Source organism: Carcharodon carcharias, chromosome 9 (genome assembly GCF_017639515.1).
Source record: "Carcharodon carcharias isolate sCarCar2 chromosome 9, sCarCar2.pri, whole genome shotgun sequence".
NCBI lineage: Eukaryota > Metazoa > Chordata > Chondrichthyes > Lamniformes > Lamnidae > Carcharodon > Carcharodon carcharias.
In genome coordinates, this window is record NC_054475.1 from 21,099,510 (window position 1) to 21,126,487 (window position 26,978).

Consider the following 26,978-nt stretch of genomic DNA (forward strand, 5'->3'; position numbering starts at 1 on the left):
GAGGAGAGGCAATGTAAACTAAAGGGTACAATTTTAATGAGGATGTAAGAACTGGGAGACCTGGGGCGGGTACTTCACAAATCTTTAAAGGTGGCAGGACAAGTTGAGAAGGCTGTTAAAAACACATATGGGATCCTTGGCTTTATTAATAGAGACATAATAGAGTCCAAAAGCAAGGAAGTTATGCTTAACTTTTATAAAAACATTAGTTAGGCCCCAGTGGAGTATTATGGCCAATTCTGGGCATCAGACTTTAGATGGGCTGTCAAGGCTTTAGAGTGGATACAGAGGAAGTTGACTAGAATGGGCGAAGGTATGAAAGACGTCAATTAGATGGCGAGACTAGGAAAATGGTGGCCATTCTCTTTGGAGCAGAGAATGTTTGGAGGGGGTTGATTAGAGGTGTTCAAAAGCGTTAAAGTTTTTGATAGTTTCTCCTTACTTGCTCTATTTCCAGAAGGAAGAGCATCGATAACCAGAGGACACAGATTTAAGATAGCTGGAAAATGTACCAGAGGGGAGTTCAAGAGAACTTTGTTTTATGCAGTGAGTTGTTATGAACTGGAATGCACTGCCTGAAAGCAGATTCAGTAATAACTTTCAAAAGGAAAGGGGATAAATACAGATTCTTGAAAGGGAGAAAACTGCAGAGGTACAGGAAAAGAACAGGGTCGGACTAATTGCATGGTTCTTTCAAAAATATAGCCCAGGCCTGATGGATGAATGGCCTTCTTCTGTGCTGTATCATTCTGATTCCGATTGCTTTATTTACCTGCGCACTAGCTTCTAATGATTTGTATATGTGAACACTCTAATCATTTTACTCCTCCATCTATTCTCTCATCATTTAGAAAATATTCCAATTTGTTGTTCCTGGTTTCAAAATGAACAATTTCCTACTGCCCCACATTGAGCTCCATCTTTTTTAATTAATGGGGTATGAGCATCGTTGGCTAGGCCAACATTTATTGCCCATCCGTAATCACTCTTGAGAAGGTGGTGGTGAGCTGCTGCCTTGAACCACTGCAGTCCATTGGTGTACGTACACCCACAGTGCTGTTAGGGAGTTCTATGATTTTGACTCAGCAACAATGAGGACTTGGTGATATGGTTCCAATTCGGGTTAGTGTACAATTTTGAGAGGAACTTGCAGGTGGTAGTGTTTCTATGCATTTGTTTCCCTTGCCCTTCTAGCTGCTAGAGTCCTCAAATTTGGAAGGTGCTGCCAAAGGAGCCTTGGCGAGTCACTGCAGTGCACCTTGTAGATGGTGCACACTGCTGCCACTGTGCACCTGTGGTGGTGGAGGTCAATGTTTAAGGTGGTGGATATAATGGCGATTGAGCAAGCTGCATTGTCCTGGATGGTGTTGAGCATTTGAGCTTCTTGTTATGTTAGTGGAGCTGCACTTCTTTTGGCAACTGTAGCTCCAACAATTCTCTCAACCATTGTTTTGCTCGCTCATTTAATTTCGTGCCCCATTGCAATTTCCTGTGCACAACTTACTGTGCCTTCTAACTTTGTGTCATCTACAAAGTTGGATATACAACTCTATTCCTTTATTCAAGTAATTGATATATATGAAGAAAATGTGAGATTCTAGTCCAGATCCTTGCTGAATGTCACATTCAACAATCTGTGGATTTTCCTTTTTCCTTGATCTCTCGTGTGGAACCTCATCAAATGTCTTACGGAAGTCTATAGACAACAGCCGTGACACTGCCCCATCAACTGTGCTAGTGATCACGTCAAAAGAATTCAACTAGATTAGCCAAACTTGGCTTACTTTTCACAATTCCATGCTGACTCTCTCAGCAAAACTCATATTTGCCCAATTGCTCTGTCACTCTGTCCCTGATCACAGACTCCAGTAACTTCCTAACTACTGATAAAGTAACAGGTCTGTAGTTACCTGGTTTCTTCCTCCCTCTGTTCTTAAAACATTTGCAGCTTTTTAATCCAATGGCATGATTTCTGAAGAGAGTTTTTATGACTAATGGACCTACAATTTCTTCACCACCTTGTATGGATGGAAACCATCTGGTCCTGAAGATAGATGTCTGTCTTAAAGCCAGTACTTCCTTCCTTGCCTTTTTTTTAAATTTTAAATCCAATAACTTCCTCTCCTTGGCTAATTTTAATAGGTCTGTCGTTTATTTATTTCTCATTTTAGCCTTGCCAACACCTGTGTATAATGGACCCAACATTTCCCATTACTACTCACTCTCGATATATTTATAAAAACTGATACTGCTAGCTTTGATATTCTTCACTTTTTAAAAAAACGTATTTTCCTTTTGTACCTCTTGTTGTTTTCTTTATATTCCTTTGTGGATTATGACAGCCCTCCCCAGTCCACTGGATTTGCAAATTTTCCTTGCCGTTGTGTAAGCCTATTCCCTTAAATTGATACTTGTCCCTTACCTTGTTTGTTGACCACGGTTCTTTATATACACAAGTGGAGCTTTGGCTTTTATGGGGGAATTTACCGGCTTTGTATTGTGCCATAGACTTTGAACACTTCCATCTCTGAATCCCTATATAATGTTGCTACATGTTGCAAAAAATTGTACATCATAGCGATTTGATTGCTTCTGTTACTACAGGTTGAAAAGGTTTTAATTTTATCTAAATCCTTTATCTGAAATAAATTTGTTCCTCGAATAAAGAAATCTCCTTTGACATTTAATTCCCAGGTAACAGTGGATTTTCAATTTAAGCTGGATTCTGAGGAAGCTTTAAGAAAATCCTGAACATTGGAAGTTTGAAAGGAAAACCGGAAATGCTGAAAATGCACAGCGCGTCCATCAGCTTCTTAGAGAGGATGGCTTAATGTTTTAAGTGTGATCTTTTTCTTCACAATTGGCCAGTTCATACAGAGGACCTCACCCAAAAAAGTAACCCATCTTTCTCTTTGAAATGCTGATTAACCAGGTGTGCATTTACAATCTTTCTGTTTTTAACCCTGAAGACAACTGTCAGATATAAGCTTGTTCAGTCGGCACTGATTCTTATGTCTGTATCTGTAAAATATAGCCATCTTGCTACACTGGTACTATTACCAAATCAAAACCGCTCTATTTAAGTCATTTAATGTTTGAAAGAGGGCAGAGAGCTTTGATTCAAAACAAATCAGTGAGACAGTGTCCATTTTCTGCAAGGTGGCAATATTCATAAATCATCCATGGTACACATAATGTGCTGGAGGGTATTTTGTATTATTACTGTGTTCCTGGCTATTACTATGTAATGAGACTGTCTGCCGCACTGGTCTCACGGGAACAGCTTACAGTTTTGCATTATAGTGGGGACATGAATCGCCTCCGTGCATCAGGGAAACACAATGTATCTGCGCCTGATGCTTCTGTTTATCCTTTCGTGTGTTGCATGTGCCCATTGTGCTCCAGTTAATGACTGAAGCCAACTGACTTTAAAGTGGCCCAATATGATCATGTGGTATCTAAATACATCAACATTCTGTTCTGCAGAATGATAGTGCAGGAACAATGCAGGGAGGCAAATAATGCAGAGAAGCATATAAAATTTCAGCCTGTTGTTATCCACCTGCAAATAGTAAGTTACAGTAGATACTCAGGGAGGGATAGTCGAAGTATATAATCTTTTGCAATCTTCCTCTGTTGCAAATGGTGCAGGGGACTGGAAAAGGGAAAGGGCTTGTATTTATTTTTTTATTCATTCATGGGATGAAGGCGTCAGTGGCAAGGCCAGCACTTATTGCTCATCTCTAATTGCCTTTGAAGGTGGTGGTGAGCCACCTTCTTGAGCCACTGTAGTCCATGTGATGTATCTACACCCACAGTGCTGTTAGGATGGGAATTTTCGGATTTTGACCCAGTGATGATAAAGGAATGGCGATATTTAATGGGATTTTCCAGCCCTGCTATGGTGGGGTCCACTGTGGGGAATGCGGTGGACCAGCCAGAAGCCCATTGACGTTTGGCAGCTGGAAAATCCTGCCATGGTTTCAAGTCAAAATGGTGTGCTCCTTAGAGGGGAATTTTAAAATAGTGGTGTTCCCATGCTTTTGTTGCTCTAGATCTTCCAGGCAAGCAATCAGCAAATATCTTTACCTAAAGAACCTTAAAAGAAAAAAAATTGCCCAAAATAAAAACTATTGGGAGCCACAAGATGAAAATTCGCCATTTCTAAATCAAATACTCGGCAAATTGCCTCATGACTCTGGAAGAATGCATAATTTTCATATACCTGTATAAATAAAATACATGTATTCAATTTATATATATCAATAGAAAAAAAATCAACACCAAAATAGACCTAACTCTGAATTATCACATTTTTTGACTATAATTTTTTTAAAGTAATCTTTAAAACAAACTTTAAGACTTGTAAAATTAAGAGAATTTAATTCGGCAATTGATTCGTGTGATTTTAAAAAAAGCTCAGAACATTAATATTTCTGAAAAGGGAGACACTCTGCTGAAGCTTTTTGGCTTAGACTCATCAGGACCAATGCAAGAAAGCTAAATTTCAAAACAATTGATACTACAGGAGAAAAGGGGCGCTGGTTGGTTGGCAAGTTGACTCGGATGGTAACGCCCTGGTTAATCAACTGTTGCAGCTCCTTAGGCAGTGACTGCCATTTCCCCCAGCCAGCATTTTCACTTTTTACCTTCTTTCAACATGTCTTGGCAAGATGACCTTGCAGCTGTAGCACTCTGACTTCACAAATGGACAGCTCTGTGCCCAGTATTGGCCTAAGTAGTGATAACAGGACTTTGTCATACCACTGCTACTACTAATTGCTGTTGTTAGGGCCTTCTGCTTATTCAGCTGCAGCTTATTTAATTTGAAAGACAACTGGTGTTGTGAACTCTGACTTCTCCTGAGTCATATTCCACCATGCCCAAGGGCAATGCTGTTTGGCAGGCTATGTCGAAAGCAACGTCAACAGCTTGCTGCGCATGTGTTCACTTTCTAAACCACACACACATCTATCCTGTAATGCTCCCTTTTGAAAATTGTCCAAAATTACAATGAATGGACAGCTTTTTCAAAGCCACAATAAAGTCTCCAATGTTCTCACCGGGTGACTGAATCCTTGCTCCAACCTGATAACTTTTAGCAATCTCCAATGGCTTGGGATTGTAGTGCTGCTCAAGCTTGACGTGAAATGTCTAACAGCGGTGTGTCTTTTGGCTTAACAGGGGTGAGCAAGTTCTTGCGGTTTCAAACACTTCTAGGCCTGCTTCCCTCAAAAGGATTGCCCTTTTCCTTTCCTGCACTACCTGATTAACAGCTGCGTTATCAGGATCATCAAAGGTATTACTAGCAGTGAAAAACCTCTCTAGCCACTCCACATATGGATTAAAGGACTCTCGGCCTTGGCTATACTCTCCCGGTTACCCAATCCTATTTGCTGGCGTGGTCATCTTTGAAGGTCGTTCCACCCACGTGTACAAACAGGCTTTTTTCTAAGATCAAATTTGTAAGCCTACTTCTCAGCAAAAAAAAAACTCAGTGTTAGAAGCTTCTCCAACCAAATTTGTTTGGCTAGAGAATCCATAATTCTATCCTTGTGGCCAGACAGTGATTTCCTTTCAGGACAAAAAGAAAGTGGTGCATGTAAATGGAGTTCAAGTAGCCAGCTAAACTGGTTTAGTCCCGTTTGATTTATGTGTATACATACACAAATGTACCAATGAGATGTTTATCGTTTTTTGCAATATCTGAGAATTTTATTATATTGTCCCCTCTGTTGGGGAGGTGAATATAAAGTTAGTTCAATAATAGCTGCCAGCTGTGAATCCACATATTAATCTTTTATCTGTGCAATACACAACAGAAAGATGGTGGTGAGGCCAAGGTGGAATTTTCTTCTACATTTCATTTGAGAATGTCCTTCCGAAAGGTGGCTCCATGTATTGCCTGTGTTGGTATCAGTATCGTATATATGCAGGAGTGTCATATGGAACGGTCTAGGTGGCTGTATTACAGGAAGCCAGCAAATCTGTCCAAGGGCAGAATTGTTGCTTGTGGACACCAGTGGTCTGCTCAATGAGGGCACTAGTTGGACTGTGGATCGGATTGTAACACAGTTGAGCCATCACTTGGAGCCGAGCCAAGTGTGCTGGAAAAAACCCTGTGTCCCCACAGCTAAGCTCTCACTTGCTGTACAAAGGCAAAATGTTGACGGGTGTATGACTACCACGATATGAAAGCAGTATGGCAGCTGCCAGCGAAGCAGGCACAGACCTGATGCAGTTCTTATGATCACACAGTAGTTCCATATGAATGGAATGGAAGCCCATGCGATTCCTGAAAGCTTTGATGTTGTCTGAAGGAACCAGTGAGGAAGTCTGATGGAAAGCCTGCAACCTGTGTGAGCCATTAACTCTTATCCTGCTGCTTCCTTTCATCCATGGAAAGCATTCACTGTTGTAAACACATTTTCCAGCCCGTAGGCATGAACTGGAGACTGATGAAGGTCTCCTCTGAGAGCTTCAAAGAAGCTAAAGGCAAGATTGGGGTGCTGCAATGACTTTGGGAGGAACAGAGAATTCAGTGCTGCCTGTGGTATGTGGGTTGCATGTCTTGTTGCAGGAGTCAACATAGCTCGATAAGTCACCCTAGAGAATCACATCCTTCACACTGCTGCTCCATGAATTGGAGCCAAGATGCCGAGGGTCTATATACCCTGTTAGGAAGTTACGGATTTATGCAGGTGTGTCTCCTTCTGTCTGATCTCCTGTGGCTGAACTTTGTTTTCTGCTTCCTCCTATTGCTCCACCTCCCCTTCCTCTTGGTATCTTTACTGGAGTTGAATTTCCAGAAGGTTCTCTCCACAAAGAAAGCGGGGCATTGCCAGAAAGCCGCTTTGTATGGCCACTTTGAAATAATTGAACAAACAAATAAATCACCAATAGAAGCAAAATATTTCCCAAACCTTTGCAGTGTTTTAGCCTAGAGAATCAAAGTCTAGAATGGTTAGAGCTCAAAAAGAGATTATTCAGCCCATTGTGCTGTGCCAGCTCTCTGCATAAGCAACTCAGCTAGTCCCACTCACCTGCTTTTTCCCCGTAATCCTGCAAATTGTTTCTTTTCAGTTAATTATCCCATTCCCTTTTGAAAGCCACAGTTGCCTCGGTCACACTCGCATTACTGATCCTAACAACTCGCTGCGTTTTTAAAACAAAAAAAACATTCTCCTCATGTCACCTTTGGTTATTTTGCCAATCACCTTTTCAATCCCTGTCCTCTGATTCTTGACCCTTGCACAGTGGGAATAATTTAAATATATCTATTCTGTCCAGGCCCCTTCATGAAACTGAAGGTCCCTTTAAAAAATAGGCTGGAACTAGATACCTCCTGATGTGTACCACATATAGTTTGCAAGCAGGTTGATTGAATTGTTGGTAGCAAAATGGACAGAGACGAAAATGGTGTTAGAGTCCTGGCAACCTAAACTTAATCCTAATTTGCATCAGTGAATGAGGCATCCACCTGTTTCTAGTTAAAATTCCAGTGCTGAAGTGGAGAAATCAACTTATTTTATCAATCTAATTACTTCATGTGAAATATATATATATCTTATTAAGCGTTTTTGCTTCAGCTGACGTACTGTGTGGCTATGGTTTAGTGATTTGCAAATTGCCTATTTGATCTGCAGTGTAGGCAAGTCATGATTCGAGCAGAATATTTCCTCATAAACCAGTTGAGTGTTTTTCAGGATTTATTTGTATTTCATTTCTTTGTAGAGCAGAGGAAGAATTTCACGCTATGGTCTTGCAGCTCCCTTATTGGAGAGCAGATGGATTTTTTTTTGGCCAGTGTTCTGTTTTTCGATTCCCCTTCCACCATTTATTTTCTTCTGATATGTCAGTCTTATTCTTTTTTTTAAATGATCAAATCCAACTTCCTGTTTATCAATAGAAATTTCTTCCTCCGTGAAAACAAAAAGATGATCAGTATTTTCCTCATTTGGAGTGTTACGAATCTCTGGAATTCTCTACACCAGTGGGCTGTGGTTGCTCAGTCGATGATGATATCCAAGACTGAAATCAAGAGAGTTTTGGGAATCAAAGGATATGGGGATACGGCAGGGCAGAAGATTTCTTGTAGAAGTTTAGGCGTTAACTTTATTGAATGGCGGAGCAAGCGCGAGGGGCCATGTGGCCCACTCCTCTCTCGTCCTCACATTAACCACTGCCTCCTCTGTCCTCCAGCAGTTTAGTCAACAAAGACACAGAAAGAGAGACCATAGCATTAGGCAAGAAATATTTACTGAGTGCCATATGATCTATGATTGCTTAGCTCAGCAATGCACTGCAACAGCAGTTTCATTTTTTTTCTCCTGCACATCCTAAAACACGGCATTAATGAAAAAGGCAGTGCTCAGTGAGTACTAAACCATACGGACTGAAAGATCCTGGTTTAACTCCCGATGTATGGAATGTTAGCTGAGCCCAACAGGATTCTTTATAGAGGTTGGCATTGCTGCAAGTGACCTCTAGTGAGGTAAAGGAGGCGATAGTTTGAAATGGGTGACATCAAACCATTCCAATTTTCATTCCCATTAACTTCAACAGAAATGAAAATTGGGAGAGACGGGATCTCCGTCTTAAATGGGAGACCCTTAAATTTTAAACTGTGTTCCCTAATTCAGGTCTCTCCCGCAAGGTGAAACATCGTTTCAGCATCCGCTCTGTCAAGCCCCCTCAGGATCTTTATATGGGCTGTATCTTCCGGTCGGCGAGCAGGAGCGGGGCCCACTCACTGACACATAAAATAGCGCGGGGTGACATTGAGGATGCTTCCCAACGTCACAGCATGTCATTCAGACTTTCAGCTCGGCGGGTGCGCTCCCGAGTCGGCAGTGCACCTGTCGACCTGTCAACGGCCTATTAAGGCCGCTAACAGAGCAGTTAAAGTCATTAATGGACCTGCCTGCCCAACCTTAAGGTTGGCGGGCAGGCTGGGAGTCCTAGTGAGCTTCTGAAAAAGCATCAAACCTCATCCACGGGCGGGATGAGCTTTCATGAGGATTTAAAAATCTCGCGATATTTTAAAATGAAAGTTATGGACCTGTCCCAACACAGATGAAAGTGTCACATGAGGGGACATAACAGGGAAATTTTTTTTGTCTGCTTTATTTAAAGTTTAAAATGTGAGCCGATCTCCCTGAGGCAGCACTTTGCCTCAGGGAGATCTGTGCACTTTTTCACGCGCATGTGCAAAAGAGCGTACTCCCGGTTGAGAGAATCCCGCCCCGCCCGCATAGTGCTTAATTGGCCCGCCCACGTAAAATGGCGGCACACCCCGGAAGCTCACCCACTCCCACTCCTGGACTCCCCCCAATAAGATCACCTCTCATTCTTCTAAACTCCAGTGGATACAGGCCCAACCTGTCCAACCTTTCCTCATAGGATAACTCCGTCACCCCAGGAATGAGTCGAGTGAACCTTCTCCGTACTACTTCAAATGCAATTATGTCCTTTTTTTAAATAAGGAGACCAAAACTGTACACAGTGCTCTAGATGTGGTCTCACCACAACTGTAGCAAAACATCCCTACTTTTATATTCCATTCCTCTTGCAATAAATGACAACATTCCATTTGCCTTCCTAATCCCTTGCTGTACCTGCACCTAACTGTTTGTGATTCATGTACCCAGACACCCAGATCCCTCTGTACCTCAAGAGTTCTGCAATCTCTCTCCATTTAGATAATATGCTGCTTTTCTATACTTCCTTCTAAAGTGAACAAGTTCACATTTTCCCAAATTATATTCCATCTACCAAATTTTTGCCCACTCATTTAACCTATCTATATCCCTTTGTAGACTCTTTACTTCCTCTTGATAATTTACTTTCCCAGCTACTCTGTGTCATCCGCAAATTTAGCAACTATACATTTGGTCTCTTCATCCAAATCGTTGATGTAGATTGTAAATAGTTGAGGCCCCAGCACTATCCCTGTGGCACTCCAGTCGTTCCATCTTGCCAACCTGAAAATGACCCATTTATGCCTACTCTGCTTTCTGTTAACTAACCAATCTTCTATCCATGCTGATAGGTTATCCCTTACACCTTGAGCTCTTGCCTGACAAAATTCTAACAATCTTAGTTTTGAATTTTGAATTTTTTGATTGGTCGAGCCTGAACAGCATCTTAGAAAGGAGAGTTCCTTTGTATGAAAAAGCGCTTCCTGACATCACCCCTGAACGGCAAAGCTCCAGTTTGAAGGTTATGGCACCTCACATACCCAACAGAGAAAACAGTTTCTCTTATCTGCCTTCACAAATCTTTTAATCACCTTAAATGCCTCAATTACATCACCCTTTAATCCTTTATACTAAAGGAAATAGCCTGGTCTATGCAACCTATTATCATAATTTAACACTTTTAGTCCCACTACAAGACTAGTACTATAGATTATGGCAAATAGGTCGGCCTTTGAAGCCTTGAAAAATCCCTCCAATAATGAAGATCGACTTATACGCCAAGTATAAAATGTGAACCGCCAGTGTTGGTGTAGGTGGTTGCCATTTTGAAATGTGAAGAAAGACGCATTGGTAACTCAACTTAAATCAATGTGACATGTTTTATTGAATGAATTCATTCCCGGGGGATACCTTTAACCACAATCAAAATGTTTTAAAAACCATGAAGCTAATTGTCTTCGGCATCTGATGCAAAGAGTTCATCAAATTCATTGGGCTGAATCTTCTGGCTGGTGAGCGGGTGGCGGAGTCCACACGCCAGCGCTTAAAATGTCCTGCGAGCGTCCCGATGTCAGCGCGCGGCATCGCAATATTTCAGTCGGCGCGCGCTATGCAGCGGGACGCACGCCCGTCATTAATTAAAGGCCTTGCTAAGGCCATTAACTCTCCAATCGACCAGGATTTTGAGGGGCCCAGGTGAACTTCGGCTCAGCACATGGGCCCAACGGGCAGGCGGGTAAGTGATTTTTTTTACAAACCTCATCCAGTGGCGGGATGAGATTTGATATTGGAATTAAAAAAGTGTATATCATTAACATGTCCCATCTCGTGTGACATTTCCACATGAGGGGAACATGTTAATGATTTTTTTATTTTTCTATTTTTAATGTTTCACTGCCTTTCAGGGCTCTCCCTGAGGCAGCACTTTGCCTCAGGGGAGATGTGCGCTCTTTCGCGTGCATGCGTGAAAGAGCGCACTCTCACAGTTGGGGAATTCCCCCCCCCCACCCTCGCGCACAGGTAGCGCATAGCACTTCCCGCTGGGCAGGCCTTAATTGGCCCGCCCACGTAAAATGGTGGCGGGGCCCATTTCGGTGGCGGCAATCGGCTGCCCGCCCGCTCATCAAGGGCAAAATCCTGCCCATTGAGTTGCTTTGCCTACGGCATCATCGTTACGGTCCCAATTCGATCAGATTTGGTGCTTTCAGTTTCAGAATCATCACTCCACAACAAATCATCTTCTTCTCCATCCATTGAATTGGATAATCTGTATTTTTTTTTGAACAACCTGATCACAGTTTGTGCAATAGTAGCATTCCACGATTTGATGATGAAGCCACACAAAACTTCAAGTGGGGCAGCACACACAATTTCACTCTTTGTGGAGGTTTGTCTTCTTTGTTAACATCCACCCATTCCATTCACCATGAATGTGATCCTTGAATGGCACACATCCAAAGGTTGAACTATGGATGTTAGGCCCTTTGGTATAACTGCCATTTGAGTGTTATTTCTTTGCAGGCGCCTGTTGATTTCATAAATTTTATCGGATCTGAACAGGCCCCACACTAAATAAGCTGCATTCTTTGCTTAAGCCACCCATATGCCTGTTCTATGCATTACCAACCCTCAACTTCCCTCCATCCTCCTCCATACAACCATTGTCAAGGACATGCACAAAAACTCCTGCAGGGAACTTCATTTTTGGCATGGTTTTATGTTCGAAAATTGGCATAGGCTTTAATTTGGTTCCATCGGCCATGCAGGCTAGTACCACCGTGTACCCTGTCTTCTCATGTCCAGTTGTTTTCACTGATTTTGAACTGTACCACTCCACAGCTTGGTTGCTGGGCCTTCATGGGCATTTCTTCCATGTTGCTGATGTGACATTAAGGGGACTCGATTTTACTGCTGTCTGATGACGAATCACTGGAAACTGGTAATTTTTTTCCATCGAGGTCTTTTGGTAGCCTTAGAAATCCTGATCTTCTGCTGCAAATCTAGACATTTTCATTGCCTAGAACGGCTACACCAACTGGCTAATGCTCTGAAATCTTTGCTGGACTCGGCGTTTGATTTGGCCCAGCCTAAGTGCTTAAATACACATTGCATTTCTGGTGACGATTTTTGAGGACCAATTCCGATGCATGCTTCTCAAGATCAGGCCAGTGGCTGGTCCTTGTTCTCATGGTGCATTTGGTCTTATTCAGGGTGGATTCCTCCTTCTTCCATTCTTGCACCAGTTTTTCATTAACACTGAACTCCCTCGCTGCAGCACAGTTATTTGACAAGGTAGCAAATGTTACAATTTTTAGCTTGAAACCAGCATAATTCTTCTTTCATTTTGCTGGAGGAACCATTTGTGTGTGTTCGCCATGTGCGATCTGCTCTGGTGTGGGCATCTTAAACCCCCATGCATCTTCTTGGCAACACGGCCCATATCGCCTGCTTGATCCCATTTTTTGACTTCTAAGGTGAGTGAATCATGCTGAGGTGAAAAATTGAGGTTGACTCCTAATGTGAGTATAGCGTTACTTAGCAAAAAAGTGGGGTAGGCTTATCCTCTTAAGTCTCGGCCTAAGTATGACTTTTGACACCAAAAAATTGGGTTGTCTTATAAACATGTTTGACTTGTACACCGGGATTTATGGCATGTCCTTCTTGAGGTGCAATGCCCAGAATCGAATACCGTATTCCAAGTGGGGTCTCACCAGAGTTCTGCACAGCTGTAACATCACTTCCACTCCTTTGTATTCCAGCCCTCTTGAGGCACACTCTCTTGGCCTTTTTAAGTATTTTCATATCTGTCCCATAGCTTTTAGTGATTTCTATACTTGTGCTGACAAATTTTCCTGCTCATCCTCAGTTTTGAGCTTTGAGCCATTTAGAAATTACTCCGAACTACCTTTCTTAGGTCTGAAAGAAATGTCCTCACACTTTCCCACATTTAAACTTCGTCTGCCACAGTTTTGCCCATTCACTAAATCTATCAATGTCCCTTTGCAACGTTCTACTCCCATTTATAATAAAGGATGGATGAATCAATGCACAATAGTCCAAAGTCAACATTTCTCGCAGAATATCTGATAAGGTCCCCACTTCTAATCATTATCCAATGACTCTATCTGGAAAGTGCATGGCTTTGAGCTTTGGAGAGGGCTCAGCTGTGAAGCTGTCCACAGTTGGATAGTCTGGTGACACACATTGCCTAGACTCATAGAATGAAGAATGGCCGCTTGGGCAAAGCACTGGAGAGTGGCAAAAGCCTCTAGTGTCCCAGTAAAAGTCTGTGTTTTCAGGAGACAAGTGGACAGAAAAACACACTCCACACACACATGGGTGATTCCGTTTGAGTGAAGTGTTAGAAAGATAGAGGTAACTTACCAGCTTTACATTGTTGACAGGACAAATTTCCAATGTACACTTGACTCCCTGACTGGAGAGTGCAAGCTCTGAAAGATAATTTTAAAAATTATACGTTTTAGCACTGTATTCCTTTGCTGTATTGGAAAGATTTCATTGTTAGCATTAACTAATGTCATATGCTCTTTTTTTTCATTTTCTTCCAAGGTCCTGGTCTATCTACTTGACAGAGTTCTTCCAGACAATTATTTTGCTAACAATCTCAGTGCTTTGACTGTTGATGTTGCAGTCTTCCATGACCTGTTAAAAATCAAGCTTCCTGAACTTTCACAATATCTGGACCGTCTTTGCACAGCAGCCAAGAAAACCAATGATGGTAGGTTCTGAGAAAAAAAAATACAGTATTGTCCTTGTCATATAAAACCAACCGAATGGTTAATTGGAAAATATGGTGTTTTCAGTTTCACAGACGTTTCTTTGGGCAAACTTTGATGTAGATCATGAAACACAGCAGGAGATATTTAATATTTGTATTAACATAAAGCATTTTTTTTCTTTATTCTTTCACGGGATGTGGACATCACTAGCAAGGCCTGCATTTATTGCCCAGCCCTATTTATCTTGAACTGGGTGGTTTGCTAGGCTATTTCAGAAGGAAGTTAAGAGTCAATCACATTGTTATGGGTCTGGAGTCACATGTAGGGCAGGCCAGGTAGGGAAGCAGATTTCTTTCCCTAAAGGGGCATTGGTGAACCAGATAGCTTTTTAAACAACATCAGTGATAGTCGTCATGTTCACCATTACTGAGACTAGCTTTATAATTTCAGATTTATTGAGCAGGATTTTACCATCGGCAAATGGGGACGGGGGGGGAGGTGCCAGCACGCCGACATGTAAAATGATGTGGGATAACGTCGGCCAGAACTCCCGATGTCACCGCGCCCCATTTCAATTTTCAGGAAGGCGGGGGCGCAGCAAAATCAGCTGCATGTCCGCCAACCTGTCAATGGCCAATTGAGGCCATTGACAGATCAATTAAAGTAATTAGTGGACCTGCCTGTCCAACCTTAAGGTTAGCGGGCGGGCCAGGAGCCCCAGCGGGAAGTAGAAAAAGCATGAAACCTCATCCACCAGCGGGGTGAGGTTTCATGTACGGTTTTAAAAATTTTAATAAAGTTTTTTTTGAAATTATGAACATGTCCCATCTCATGTGACATTGTCTGCCCACGATTGGGTCAGCTCCGCCCGCCTGACGAACAGAAAATTCAGCCCATTGAGTTTAAATTTCATGAGCTGCCCATGGTGAGATTTGAACCCATGACTCCAGAGCATTGTCCTAGACCTCCAGTTTTCTCATCCTGCCCTTACCACTATGCCATCTTCTCCCTGTTGCTGATTATGTTGGATTGTTGCAAAGTTGGTAATGATACCTTACCTGCATGGTGCAGGACATAGCCATAAAGCTGGGATTTTTGAGTTGGCCTCCAAGTTCCTGCAGGCAGCAGGGGTTAGTTTAGGTGCCTGGAGGGTCTCCTGGCTGCAGATCAGAGGGACCAGCACTCCGGGCGGGCTTAGAGGCCCTGCCTGCCTGCCTGACGCCCTCTAAAGCAGCCTGCTGCCCCCTTCAAGCTGCAAGGCCTCTGATTGGCCCTCCAGTTTTGAGAGCCCACCCGTAATTGGGGGTGAGCCCACCCTTTGACTGCAGGGTTCAAAATCCTGCCTTAATCTCAAGGTTGCAGTGGTGGATTCCACAAGTGATCTCAATGCTTTGGGTTAGTGAGAGGGGGAAAAAAAAAACGTCAATAGTTCTCTCTCCAGATTTCCCCCGAGAAGTGAAATGTGGGGATATTGGATGAGGACAAGGTTTAGATCAGTGTTATGCCCTCAACAGTTGTACAACGTGGTGTTTTTCAGGGTTGGAAAGGAGCCGGTTTGTATGTTTCTTATCACCAACCTGTTGGCACATGGAGCAAATTGGCATAGACTGGATTTTCACTCCCTTCCCCCATCTGGCACCTCATGATATTGCCTTGTTGAGATTTGGAATTTACCATAAGATCATAAGGAATAGGTCCTTCCGCCCTTCAAGCCTGCACCACCATTCAATAAAATCATGGCTGATTGTGGCCGTAAATCAACTTTCCTGCCAGCCCCCAATAACTCTTGATTCCCTTGTAAGTCAAAAATCTGTCCAACTTGGTCTTGAATATTTTCAACCTCCGATGCCCTCTGGAATGGAGAATTCCAAAGGTTAACAACATTCTGAGGGAAGAAATTCCTTCTCATCTCCATCTTAAATGGTAGACCCTTTATTTTTAAATTGTTTCCCCTAGTTCTAGATTCCACCAAGAGAGGACACATTCTATCAAGCTCCTTCAGAATCTTGTATGTTTCAATAAAATCACCTCTCATTCTTCTAAATTCCAATGACTATAGGCCCAGCTGAAGAATCCTGCTCTGGACACCATGGACAGCATTTTCCCCCCATTGAGGGGGTTGTGTGAGAGCAGGCGGGTTCCCGGTCACTGCCATTTTATGTGGGTGGGCCAATTAAGGCCCTCCCAGTGTAATGTCTGCCCGAAGCGCTGTGCACTCCTTGTGTGGGTAGGCGGAGGGGGAGATTCCCTGAGCAGGTCTGTGCGCTCTTTCATTCATGCGTGCGGAAGAGCGCACAGATATCCCTGAGGCAAAGTGCTGCCTCAGGGAGATCGATTGAACATCTAAAAAATTTATTAAAGGTAAGAAAAAATTTTCCTGACATTGTCGCATGAGCTGGGACATGTCCATTAATTTTATTGTAAAAATTTTCCGAACGTTTTAAATCCCTCATGAAACCTCATCCTTAAGGTTGGACGGGCAGGTCCATTAATCATATTAAATATTTTTTTAATGGCCTTTGGCTGTGTGCCCACCTAACTGAAAATCTAAATGACGCGGGGTGATGTCGGGACGCACGCCTGACGTCACCCCGTGTCAAATTACGCGTCGGCAAGCGGGCCCCACCCCCACTCATCGTCCGGAAATTTACTGCTCCATGAAGTAGGCTTCACAGTCTAGGGTGTTTATTAATAACTCAAACATATGTACAGTAGAAGGTACAGGTATGGAGCTGACTCCAGTCTAGGTCTTTTTCCACCTCTATACTGACCCTGGCTCTGGGTCATGTGCCTTCGTATCACTGTGGACAGCACTGTACTCAGTCCCACATTAACCCTTTATGTACCAGACCCTACTACTACACCAACCCGCTCAGTGTTTCCTCATAAGACAACCCCATCGTCCCAGGAATCAGCCTAGTGAACCTTCTCTGAACTGCTTACAATGCAAGTATATCCCTCCTTAAGTAAGGACACCAATACTGTATGCAGTTCTCTAGATGCAGTCTCACCGATGCCGTGTACAGCTATAGCAAGACTTCCCTGTTTGTGTACTCCATAACCCTTGCAGTAAAGGCCAGTGGAGAACTATGAGGATGAACCTAAAACTTAGCAACAGTTGGATGATGCACTTTCAGACCCACCAACGTTTTGGTTTTTTTTCAGCATATTAATTTGTTTGCCATCTGTTCTGCTGAACACAGGATTTATAAAATTGCTCTTACTGTCATTTTTTGAAGGTGATGACCCTTCATGGGGTAGAGTTTTGTAACATTGAATTCAAATATTTTCCATTTTTTTTATCAGCCTTAACCTCCACTTTATATTCCCTCTGCCAATCCTAAGCGTCTGCCAGTGCAGTTTTGGTAGTTAACTTCCAGCTGTTCAGCACTCTGAGGGATTTTCCCTTCCTGTGCATGAGCATCAAGTATCTGCTCAGCGTCCTGTGACAGCATGGTTCCGACGTGGTTCTCACTGAATGATTGATTGCATGAGCTGTGGCTCAGAGATTTGCTGTTTTCTCTGCAGCTTATAGAAATCCTGATTCAGGAAGACTATTTCTTGGCTAACAAGTTGTATGTTTATCAGGTTTCATTTTTGTATTTTGATTCCTTGTAGAACAGTGGAAAGGTGCCAAGCGTCTGTGGTATCGCAGTTTATTTATTGCTGTGCAGAAACGCTACACTGGTGAAACTTCCATATGTTGTTTAAAGAAAAGAATTGGCCTGTTTTTGGTCTTTTGACAGGCCTGATTTCAGACCTGTCCCAGTGCTGTTCTTTAGCTGGACAATTGGAGATGTGCATGAAAATGACCCCGGGTACAAATGCAGAACTGCTGTGACACAGTATTGACACATTGACCACCAAATTTTTTACTGACCATTCAACAAAAAATCTATAGGCAAACAAAAACAAAACAATGGATAAAATAATAGCAATGTTTTGTTTTTGTTAAATTGGTGTTTCCACTCAACCAGCATAGATTTACCGTCGTTTAAATCTATAGTGCAATTAATAAACCAGCATAATACCACTGTGGAGACAGCAGCTTTTAACCTGGACCAGTAATCCAGAAGCGCAGACGAATGCCCTGGTGACCTGGGTTCAAATCCCACCATGGCAGCTGGTGGAATATAAATTTAATTCATAAAAAAAGCTGGTCCCAGTAATGGTGCCATGCAACTGTCATTCGTTGTTGTAAAAACCCATCACTAATGTCCTTTTAGGGAAGGAAATCTGCCATCCTTACCTGATCTGGCCTACACGTGACTCTAGACCCACAGCAAGGTGGTTGACTCTGAAATGGCCTAGAAAGCCGCTCAGTTCTGCCAAATAGCTAGCTAGCACTCTGGGTGCACCTGCATTAGTTGGACTGCAGTGGTTCAAGTATCTGCCTCACCACAACCTTCCCAAGGGCAATTAGGGATGGGCAACAAATGTTACCCTTGACAGCAGCACTCACATCCCATGAAAAAATAAAAATAAACTGCTACATTACAACAATGACTATACTTCAAAATTTTCGATTAGCTGTAAAGTGCTTTGGGGCATCTGGTGGTTGTGAAAGGCGCTATATAAATGCAAATATTTTCTTTTAAAGCTGATTCAGTTTTTTTTCTGTAGAAATTATTTCAAAATTAGATGTACTTTTTTTTCTCCTTATTAATTTTTCCCTGTACCCCTCCCCCCAACCCCTCATGCCCTCGCTCCATCCAGTCCTTCTCCACTGGGAATATGGCTGAATGGGCATCCAGCACCATGTCTGTTTCTGACTTGGTCTTGCATTGCCAGGAAAGGAAGAGTAGGGAATGGGATTGAATTGCCCACAGTGTTTGTGTGGTGATAAATGTTACTGCTAACTTTGTGTTTCCAAATCCTGATCTGTAGCAGTGAATAGGAATGACTTACTCTTGTACTGTTCCTTTAATGTGGTGAATCATTCTAAGACACGTCACAAAGGAATAGACTGAAATGCTGGAGAGGGGCTTGGAAGTAAGGGAAATGACTAGTTTGCTGAAAGGTTGCCCAATTTCTTTAGGAGAGACAGTGGCATAATGGTAATATTATTGCACTAGTAACTCCAAGGCCCAGGTTAATGTTCTGTGAATATGGGGCAGAATTTTGCCCTTGGCAGGGGTGATTGATGGGGGTGGTCGGGAAGCCGCCCGCGATCGGCAGCACTCCGTGATTTTACACGGGCGGGGCAATTAAGGCCCGCCCAGCGTGGAACGTGAGCGGCAGCGATCAGAGCTGCCTCAGGGAGATGAAGCACTGTTTAAAAAAAAGTAATGAACGAAACAAAAATGTCATAAAACATGTCTTCTCATGTGACTCTGTCACATAAGCAGGGACATGTTTTTAACTCGTGTGTAAAATTTTTATTTTATTTTTATTTGCTTCAGGAAACCTCATCCCATCCGTGCATGAAGTTTCCTAAAAAATGCAAAGGCCACTGGCCTTTTCACCTGCCCGCCAACCATTAGGTTGAATGGGCAGTGAGAAATTCATCACAATTGTTTGCTTAATAGGTGTTTTTAGTTGTTGGCGGGCGTGCTGCTGGTTCTGGCGCGTGCCTGCCGACTGAACTATCGCGAGAGTGCGCGGTGATGTTGGCACGCTCAGCTGGCATCGATGTGCTTTATTTCATGCTCACACGTGTCGAGCGCGCACCCACACACCAAGCGAAAAGTCCTGCCCATGGGTTCAAATCCTTCCATCGCAGCTGATGGAATTTAAATGCAATTAATAAAATGTAGAATTAACAGATTGTCTCAATGAAGCTATCAATTTTTGATGTAAAACCCATCTGGTCCACTCATGTCCTTTTTAGGAAAGGAAATCTGCCATTCTTACCTGATCTGGCCTACTCGTGACTCCATACCCACTAGGGTTGACTGTTAACTGCCCTTTGAAATGGCTTAGCAAGTCACTCAGTTCAAGGGCAATTAAATGGGCAACAGATGCTGGCTTTGCCAGCGACACCCACATCCCTCGAAAGAATAAAGGAAGAAAAAATGTTATGGTTTCAGAATTTGGGAAGAGGTACAAAAGTGTAAACAGGATGGGAGTAAACACGATCCTCTAACTTTATGTTATTATTGTTTAAAGAAATATACCTTTGCTGGTAAAATATATTTCAAACCACCAATTTTGTTTCCAAACAGGGAGGTGCATGCTGCCGCTTACTAGTGTCGTCACCATGCAGTGGTTTCTGACTCTCTTCACTTCCTGTCTTCCCAAAGAGACCATCCTCCGGGTTTGGGATGCAGTCTTGTTTGAAGGGTCAGAGGTGCTTCTTCGAGTGGCTCTGGCATTATGGGCTCAACTTGGAGAGTGAGTACCTACGATTGGTGGCCTTTACATATAACTCTAAATTACACCAAAATGAAAAGTGGAGAGCAGATGGTTTGGATTGCTTCAAGCACACTTATCGAGTACTGCATGTGAGTTCTGGTCGCCATATTGTAAAAAAAAAAGGAAGATTTACAAGATGATATCAAAATGTGTGGGTATACATGTCAGGAAATGATTGACAGGCTGGGTCTCTTCTCTCATGAAAAAGAAGGTTGCGGGGGTGACCTAATACAGGTTTTTAAAATTATACGAAAGATTTTATACAGTGGCTAAAGAATGTGGAACTTGCTCCCAAAGGGAGTGGTTAAAGCAAATAGTATGGATATATTTAAGAAGTTAGACAAGTTTATGAGGGAGAAGGGAATAGAGGGTTATGATGATAGATTTAGATGAGGAAAGATGGGAGGAGGCTCGATGGAGGAGAAACACTTGCGTGGACTGGGCCTAATGGCCCGTTTCTATGCTGTGTATCCTATGAAATTGAATCTTCTGCCAAATCCCATAATAACCATTGCTTCTTCTTCCAGCCTCATTGCCTCCTCCTGTCAGCATGATCTGGTTTGTTGCTTTCTCTATCCTTTCAGTCAGCACTGCTGTAAATTAGTGACAGGAGCCGCAGGGTGGATCAGCTCTCCTTGCCTGATTGCTTCATCTCTCCTGACATACTGAATCTAGTGGCTCATTCAGGAATCAGTGGAACGTGTCTACTGATGTACAGTGTTAGACCCTGGATAATAGGATCTCTATTATAAGAACCCTAAGTGAAAGAGTTTCTGTATACCATAAATTCTTTGCCCATTTCCATTGTTCAGTGTTCGGGAATACCTGAAGAAGGCAGACAGTTTGTTCATCAAAGTGGCATTGTTGTTAAGATACTGCTATTATGTTGAAATGGGGAAGGCTGGAACTTTACATTGGGAGTTTTCAGTAAGTCCAGGATGCTGTGGTTAGGGTTGCTAGGCGACTCAAAGCCTCTGGTTACAAACACCAGATGAAACAGAACGCCGAATTTTATTTGGGGAAACTGAAGTCCTGCCACGAGGGGTGAAATGGGAGCCTGCCACATGAGGGGTGGGAAGCAAGACCCTGGGGCAGTATCTTGCCAGTGGCAGCCCAATTGACAGGCTGCTGCCAGAGCCCCCGTCCAATTGAAGACGGTGACCTACCCTGCGCCCCCAAGAGCTGCCGGCTCACGCAGAGGGCCTGCAGCTCAGCAGCCACGGCATTGCCATCACTAGCGGTTGCCGGTACGGAGGCTGCAGCTCCATGGAGAGGGTACCTTATTGGTGAGGGGTTCTGGAGGAGTATGTAAGTGTCCCAACCCACCTGGTTTTGGCTGCAGTGTCTTGGGCGCAGGGGCACTGCCACCGAAGGGCCCCTCCCAATGGGGGCAAAAAGCCCACAGGGGTGAAGTGGCTCAATTGACCCCCCCCCCCCCACCCCCAGCAGATGGCCGTGCCATCAATGTTCCCACCTCTGGCATTATTGCCACAGCAGTGGGAAGCCAGGAGTCCCATCCTGATGTCGTCCTCTCTCCTCCTCCTCCTCCTCCTCCTTCTCCTTCCTCCCCCCACCCCCCCCCCCCCCCTCACACTTCACAACCTGTCTCCAATGAGCTGGGAAAATTCAGCCCAAAGTCAAGCTTGTAACAAATTTTTGTTTTGTGGGAGGGAGATGTCTGCACTGTCTACCGTAAATTTGATAGAAGAGCCACAGAAATCCTGGCCAGGTTGTATTCAATGTTTCCACTGCTCTTTGGCAAATGTCATAGCAAGCAATTTGGATTCACTCCCTTTATCATGTCAAATGCTTGACAAGACAAGATTCACTTCTTCAACCAACATTACCTTATTGGCCTGTCATCTCCAACAATTTGATTAACTTAACATATCAGATTTCTGAGACTTTGTGCGAGATGATTTAACGTTCATTTATTTTTCAATCTCCAAAGTGTTGAGGGATTTAATAACATTAAATATTAAATTGCTGTCTTAATATGATGCTGATAGTATTCAGTATTCAGAAGGTTGTGGAGGGAGGATATTGTGGATCAAAAAACTGTCTAACTCAGCCCTGAATACATTCAATGACTCAGCCTCCACTGCTCTCTGGGGTAGATAATTCCTGAGAGAGGAAATTCCTCCACATCTCCATTTCAAATGGGAAACCCCTTATTTTGAAACTGTCCCCCTAATTCTAGATACTCCCATGAGGGGAATCATCCCTCAGCATCTACCCTGTCAGGTCCCCTCAGAATCTTTTATGTTTCGATAAGCACACCTCTCATTCTTCTAAAGTCTAATTAGTATTAACATTTCCTCATAAGACCAACCCTCCCATCCCAGGAATCAGCCGAGTGAACCTTCTCTGATATACCTCTAATATTCCACCTTAAATAAGGAGACTAAATCTGTATGCAGTATTCTAAGTGCAGTCTCTCCAATGCCATGTACAGCTGTATTCCAATCAATAGCCAGATCCTGGAAAATGTAGAGTATTTTCATATCTTGGGAGCCTCCTCTCGAAGAAAACAGACATAGAGGACAAAATTCATCATCACCTTCAGTGTGCCAGCTCAGCCTTTGGTAAAGAGTATTTAAGGACCAGGATCTCTAAGGCCATGGTTTACCAAGCAGCAATGATACTCATACTCCTAAATCCTTCAGAAACTTGGACAACCTACAGCAGGCACCTCAAAGCACTGGAGAAGTACCACCAAGATCCTCCAAATCCGGTGGCAAGAAAGGTGGTCCAACAACAGCATCCTCTCCCAAGTCAACTTTCCCAGCATCGAGGCACTAATCACTCAAAACCAGCTCCATTAGGGGGACATGTCATTCATATGCCTGACACCATACTCCTGAAACTGTAGCTCTAGTCTGAACTCAGTCATGGCAGGAGACTCCCTGGAGGACAATGGAAATGATTTAGGGATGTTCTCAACGCATCCCTGAAGATGTCAAATATGTCCGTCAACTCATGGAAGTCCCTGGCTTGTGATCAACCAAAATGGCTCTTTTGGGAAGGCACCGAACTCATTGGGAAACTTCATTGGAAACGTGCAGAGGCGAAATCGCGGTGTCGGAGGGAGGGCGCAAACTTCCAAACAACCCTTCGAACACCATCAGCCCCACATGTGGCAGCATCTGCAGATTGTGCATTGGACTTATCAGCCATTTCAGAACCTGTCGAACTGGAGTGGAAGCAAGTCATCCTCAATCCCAAAGGACTGCCTAGGAATGAGACTTCCCTACATTTATGCTTTATCCCCATGGCACCAAAGGCCAATATTCTGTTTGCCTTTCTAATCACTTGCTGTACCTGCATGCTAACTTTTTGTGATCATGTACAAGGACACCCAGATCCCTCTGTATCGCAGGATTCTGCAGTTCTGTGCTCCGCAGACTTAACATCGATTCACCTTGGCAGACAGATCCACAGGTCATTGCCTATTCTCTCATTATATCAATATAGGTCCATGAAGGAATATTTCCCCTGTCTCTTTAAATTAGCCATGTTTCTTCCAAAATGATATTAAAGCATAACACAAGCAAAAAAATAACATCGTGCCAAACACTAAGACTCCTTTTCAATCCCTAAATAGTTTATACACTTGAGCCATTGAATTCTGCTATCAAAACGTGAAACAGTCAATCCCAATCACAATTAGATTATATGTGATTACTTTCTGTGGTAATTCACTAAGCTGCGAATAGATAATTCCACTGACACTGCTAAATAGATTTCAGCGTAATAGCTATTATTGTATTGTTGGAAAATTGTAATAACCACTTGGGCAAACTATCTTAATTTTCAGGGCATCTAATTGGTGATGAAAATCCTTGTGCACTGTATATAATAATGACAGGAAAAGATTTTGCAAACAAGAAACGTGATTATGTTGAAAAGATTTTGCAGTGGAATTCTTTTCAAGAATTTGGGTGGCTGATAACTAAAATGGGTACATCAGTCTTTTCACTCCATGCCCTAGAGATGTAGGATGAATTGGGTGGGATGGTGAGGCAGTGGGGCCTGTAAAATGGCGAGGGAAGGTGTGGAGGACGGAATGCCCGTACCTTTCCCGCTGCCTGGCATTCTGCCAATGGCAGAGAAGGTGGAGGACAGCCTTCCTATCCAAAGGCCAATTATGCCATTTTAAGTGGCCAGTCAAGGGCCTTTTTCTGCCACCGCTGGCATTTTACCAGCGATGGCTGGGCCCTGCGCCATGTAGGGAGACCACCTAGTAAACCCTGGCGGCCTCCATTCAGGCTGCTAATCCCACAGAGGGTCTCCCTGACAGCAATGGCCGCTCTCACGGCAACACTCCACCCCTCTCCTCACCAAACCCACCCCCATACTCCTTTCCACAGCCTGCCTGACTGGCCCTCGCGACCCCTAACCCCACTCGACTTGTTTTGAGGGTGGCGTGCATCGCAGCGTGTCTCAGCTGGGTACAATTTCAACCTGGAGAATTTTAGCAGCATGTCCTCCTGTGTTAAAAACAAAAAAACTGCAGATGCTGGAAATCCAAAACAAAAACAGAATTACCTGGAAAAACTCAGCAGGTCTGGCAGCATTGGCGGAGAAGAAAAGAGTTGATGTTTCAAGTCCTCATGATCCTTCCACAGAATCCCAGTTCTGTGGAAGGATCATGAGGACTCGAAACGTCAACTCTTTTCTTCTCTGCCGATGCTGCCAGACCTGCTGAGTTTTGCCAGGTAATTCTGTTTTTGTTTTGTCCTCCTGTGTGCCTAACATGAGCTTTAAAAAAAGGGAAAATGAAAAAAATTGTATACTCAGAAACAGCTTCCGACAGTACATAGGAAATGGTAGGGTGGGGATAAATTCCCTTTTCCTATATTCCCAGATACTAAATGGATCAATTTGCAACTGCGCAATAGCAACAGGAAGCCTTAACTTCCATAATGCATGGAGAATTGTGGGCAGCACACAAGAATTCCTGAAAATGGGCATCCTGTAGGCAATGCGTTTCACCAGTGTTATAAAGTCAGCCCTTAAATATGTAGATATTGCTTATTATTGCTCAAGTTCAGAAGTGCATGGCATCTATTAGACTGCTCGTGTAGCCAGTGCAGATGAGTCCCTTTGTAGACACTGTGAGTGCTGAAACATGGCTGTGTGATGGTCTGAGTTATGGGAGGGTGAAATTCAACTTGCGCAGGTTACACCTGCTGCCTGAAGCAATCAGAGACAAATATTGGACAGGACATATAATGGGCGGCAGATTTGATACCTCCTGTTTTTCATCCAACGCAAATCAAATTTCAACCCAGTGATGGCTTTAGTTCCTATAAAGTACTTTAAATTATACTATTAAGCTTGCTATTGCTTTAGTTTAATTGCTTCTGTGTAGTTAGTCTGTGACTCCATGTTGGATGGTTTGTCTCCTGGAGGTTTTAATGAAATCGCCAAGAGACACCAATGCTGTAGAGTCAATGATGGAATATATTCGTCAAAGGAGGCAGTTAAAGACTCTTCGGGCAGGGATTTCACTTCTACTTCTGACCAAAGAGACAGCAGACAAATGGCTTGTAGTTATGGAACCTGATGTTGGATTGTAAGTTTGTGGCTAAAGCCTGGCTAAATTCAGTGACCAGATTGTACATGTTGCAAACACAACAATACCTCAGCTTCCAATTGTGAAAGCCTTGTGCTTGCAGAGTTGCTTTTAAGGTGCATTCAGAGCAATTGTACCTCATATATGTCAACCTTGTCATTGAATCCATCTCACAGGATGCATGGAGCAGCTTTGACATAATGGAAACTGGTACAATTGGAAGCAGGTCAGTGATATAAGATAGCAAGTCCAGTTTTTTGGATCAACAGTGCACATTTTAAAGGTTCTATCTCTAACTTCTTTAAAGAGTTACAAGTGACCATTGGTTTTGACAGGCTCCCATTGGCTGCAGAACTAAAGGAACTCTGAATTTGGTACCTATAACTTACTCTCGCTGTATGAGTTCATGAGACAGACTGTGTGGAAAGAATATTTCTTGTGCTGTAACATTTCGAATAGTATTTTTAAATCCAGGAAGGAAGGTATGGCTAATTTATCAGTGCTCTACAGGTTCATGGCCAATGATCTTCATTCACCCCGCTATGATTTCAACAGGGTCACCCAACTAATATAACACCGATCTTTGCTCAGTAAGTCTGAATAGCTGTTTCTTGTTATTATGAGTTCTGTTAATAGCACTTTGGCATGTCACAGGCGGATCAAGAATTGTCAAAGTCCTGATGAGCTTTCCAGATGGCTAAGCCAGGAGATGATGGAGACCAAACTGATGGACTGCAATGAGCTGATGCAGGTGAGAGCATAAAACCCATAAGTAGTTTAATTTCTGGTGAGAAGTGGCAATCCCAGGGTATTACAGTACCACATGGGAAGGTCTCAACATTGGCTCAGTAGTGGTACTCACATCTCTGAGTCGGAAGGCTGTAAATTGGGGCCCACTCCGGAGACCTGAGCATGTAATCGAGGCCAGGTGTTCTCAATTGGGGGCCCACAATAAATCTTCAAGAAATCCACCAAATAAGCACCTTACAAGAATAAAATCTTCTTGTAAGATCCCATTAAGGAATACAATCTCTGCTGCGTTATTCCTGGATATGCACAGGAAGTACGTTTCATAAAGTTACACACTCCAGGCAAAGGATGAAGCAT

The 26,978-nt window shown here is 43.2% G+C and overlaps 1 protein-coding gene across 1 annotated transcript in view; it reads left to right on the top strand.

Annotated features, from left to right (window-relative positions):
- LOC121282386 (TBC1 domain family member 30-like) overlaps positions 1 to 26,978 on the top strand; it is an 82,128-nt gene that overhangs the window by 40,742 nt on the left and 14,408 nt on the right. Inside the window, exons 6-8 of the mRNA XM_041196105.1 lie at positions 13,770 to 13,938; positions 20,104 to 20,272; positions 26,526 to 26,622. Of these exons, the coding sequence (XP_041052039.1) occupies positions 13,770 to 13,938; positions 20,104 to 20,272; positions 26,526 to 26,622 (435 nt within the window). The remainder of the gene's footprint in view (positions 1 to 13,769; positions 13,939 to 20,103; positions 20,273 to 26,525; positions 26,623 to 26,978) is intronic.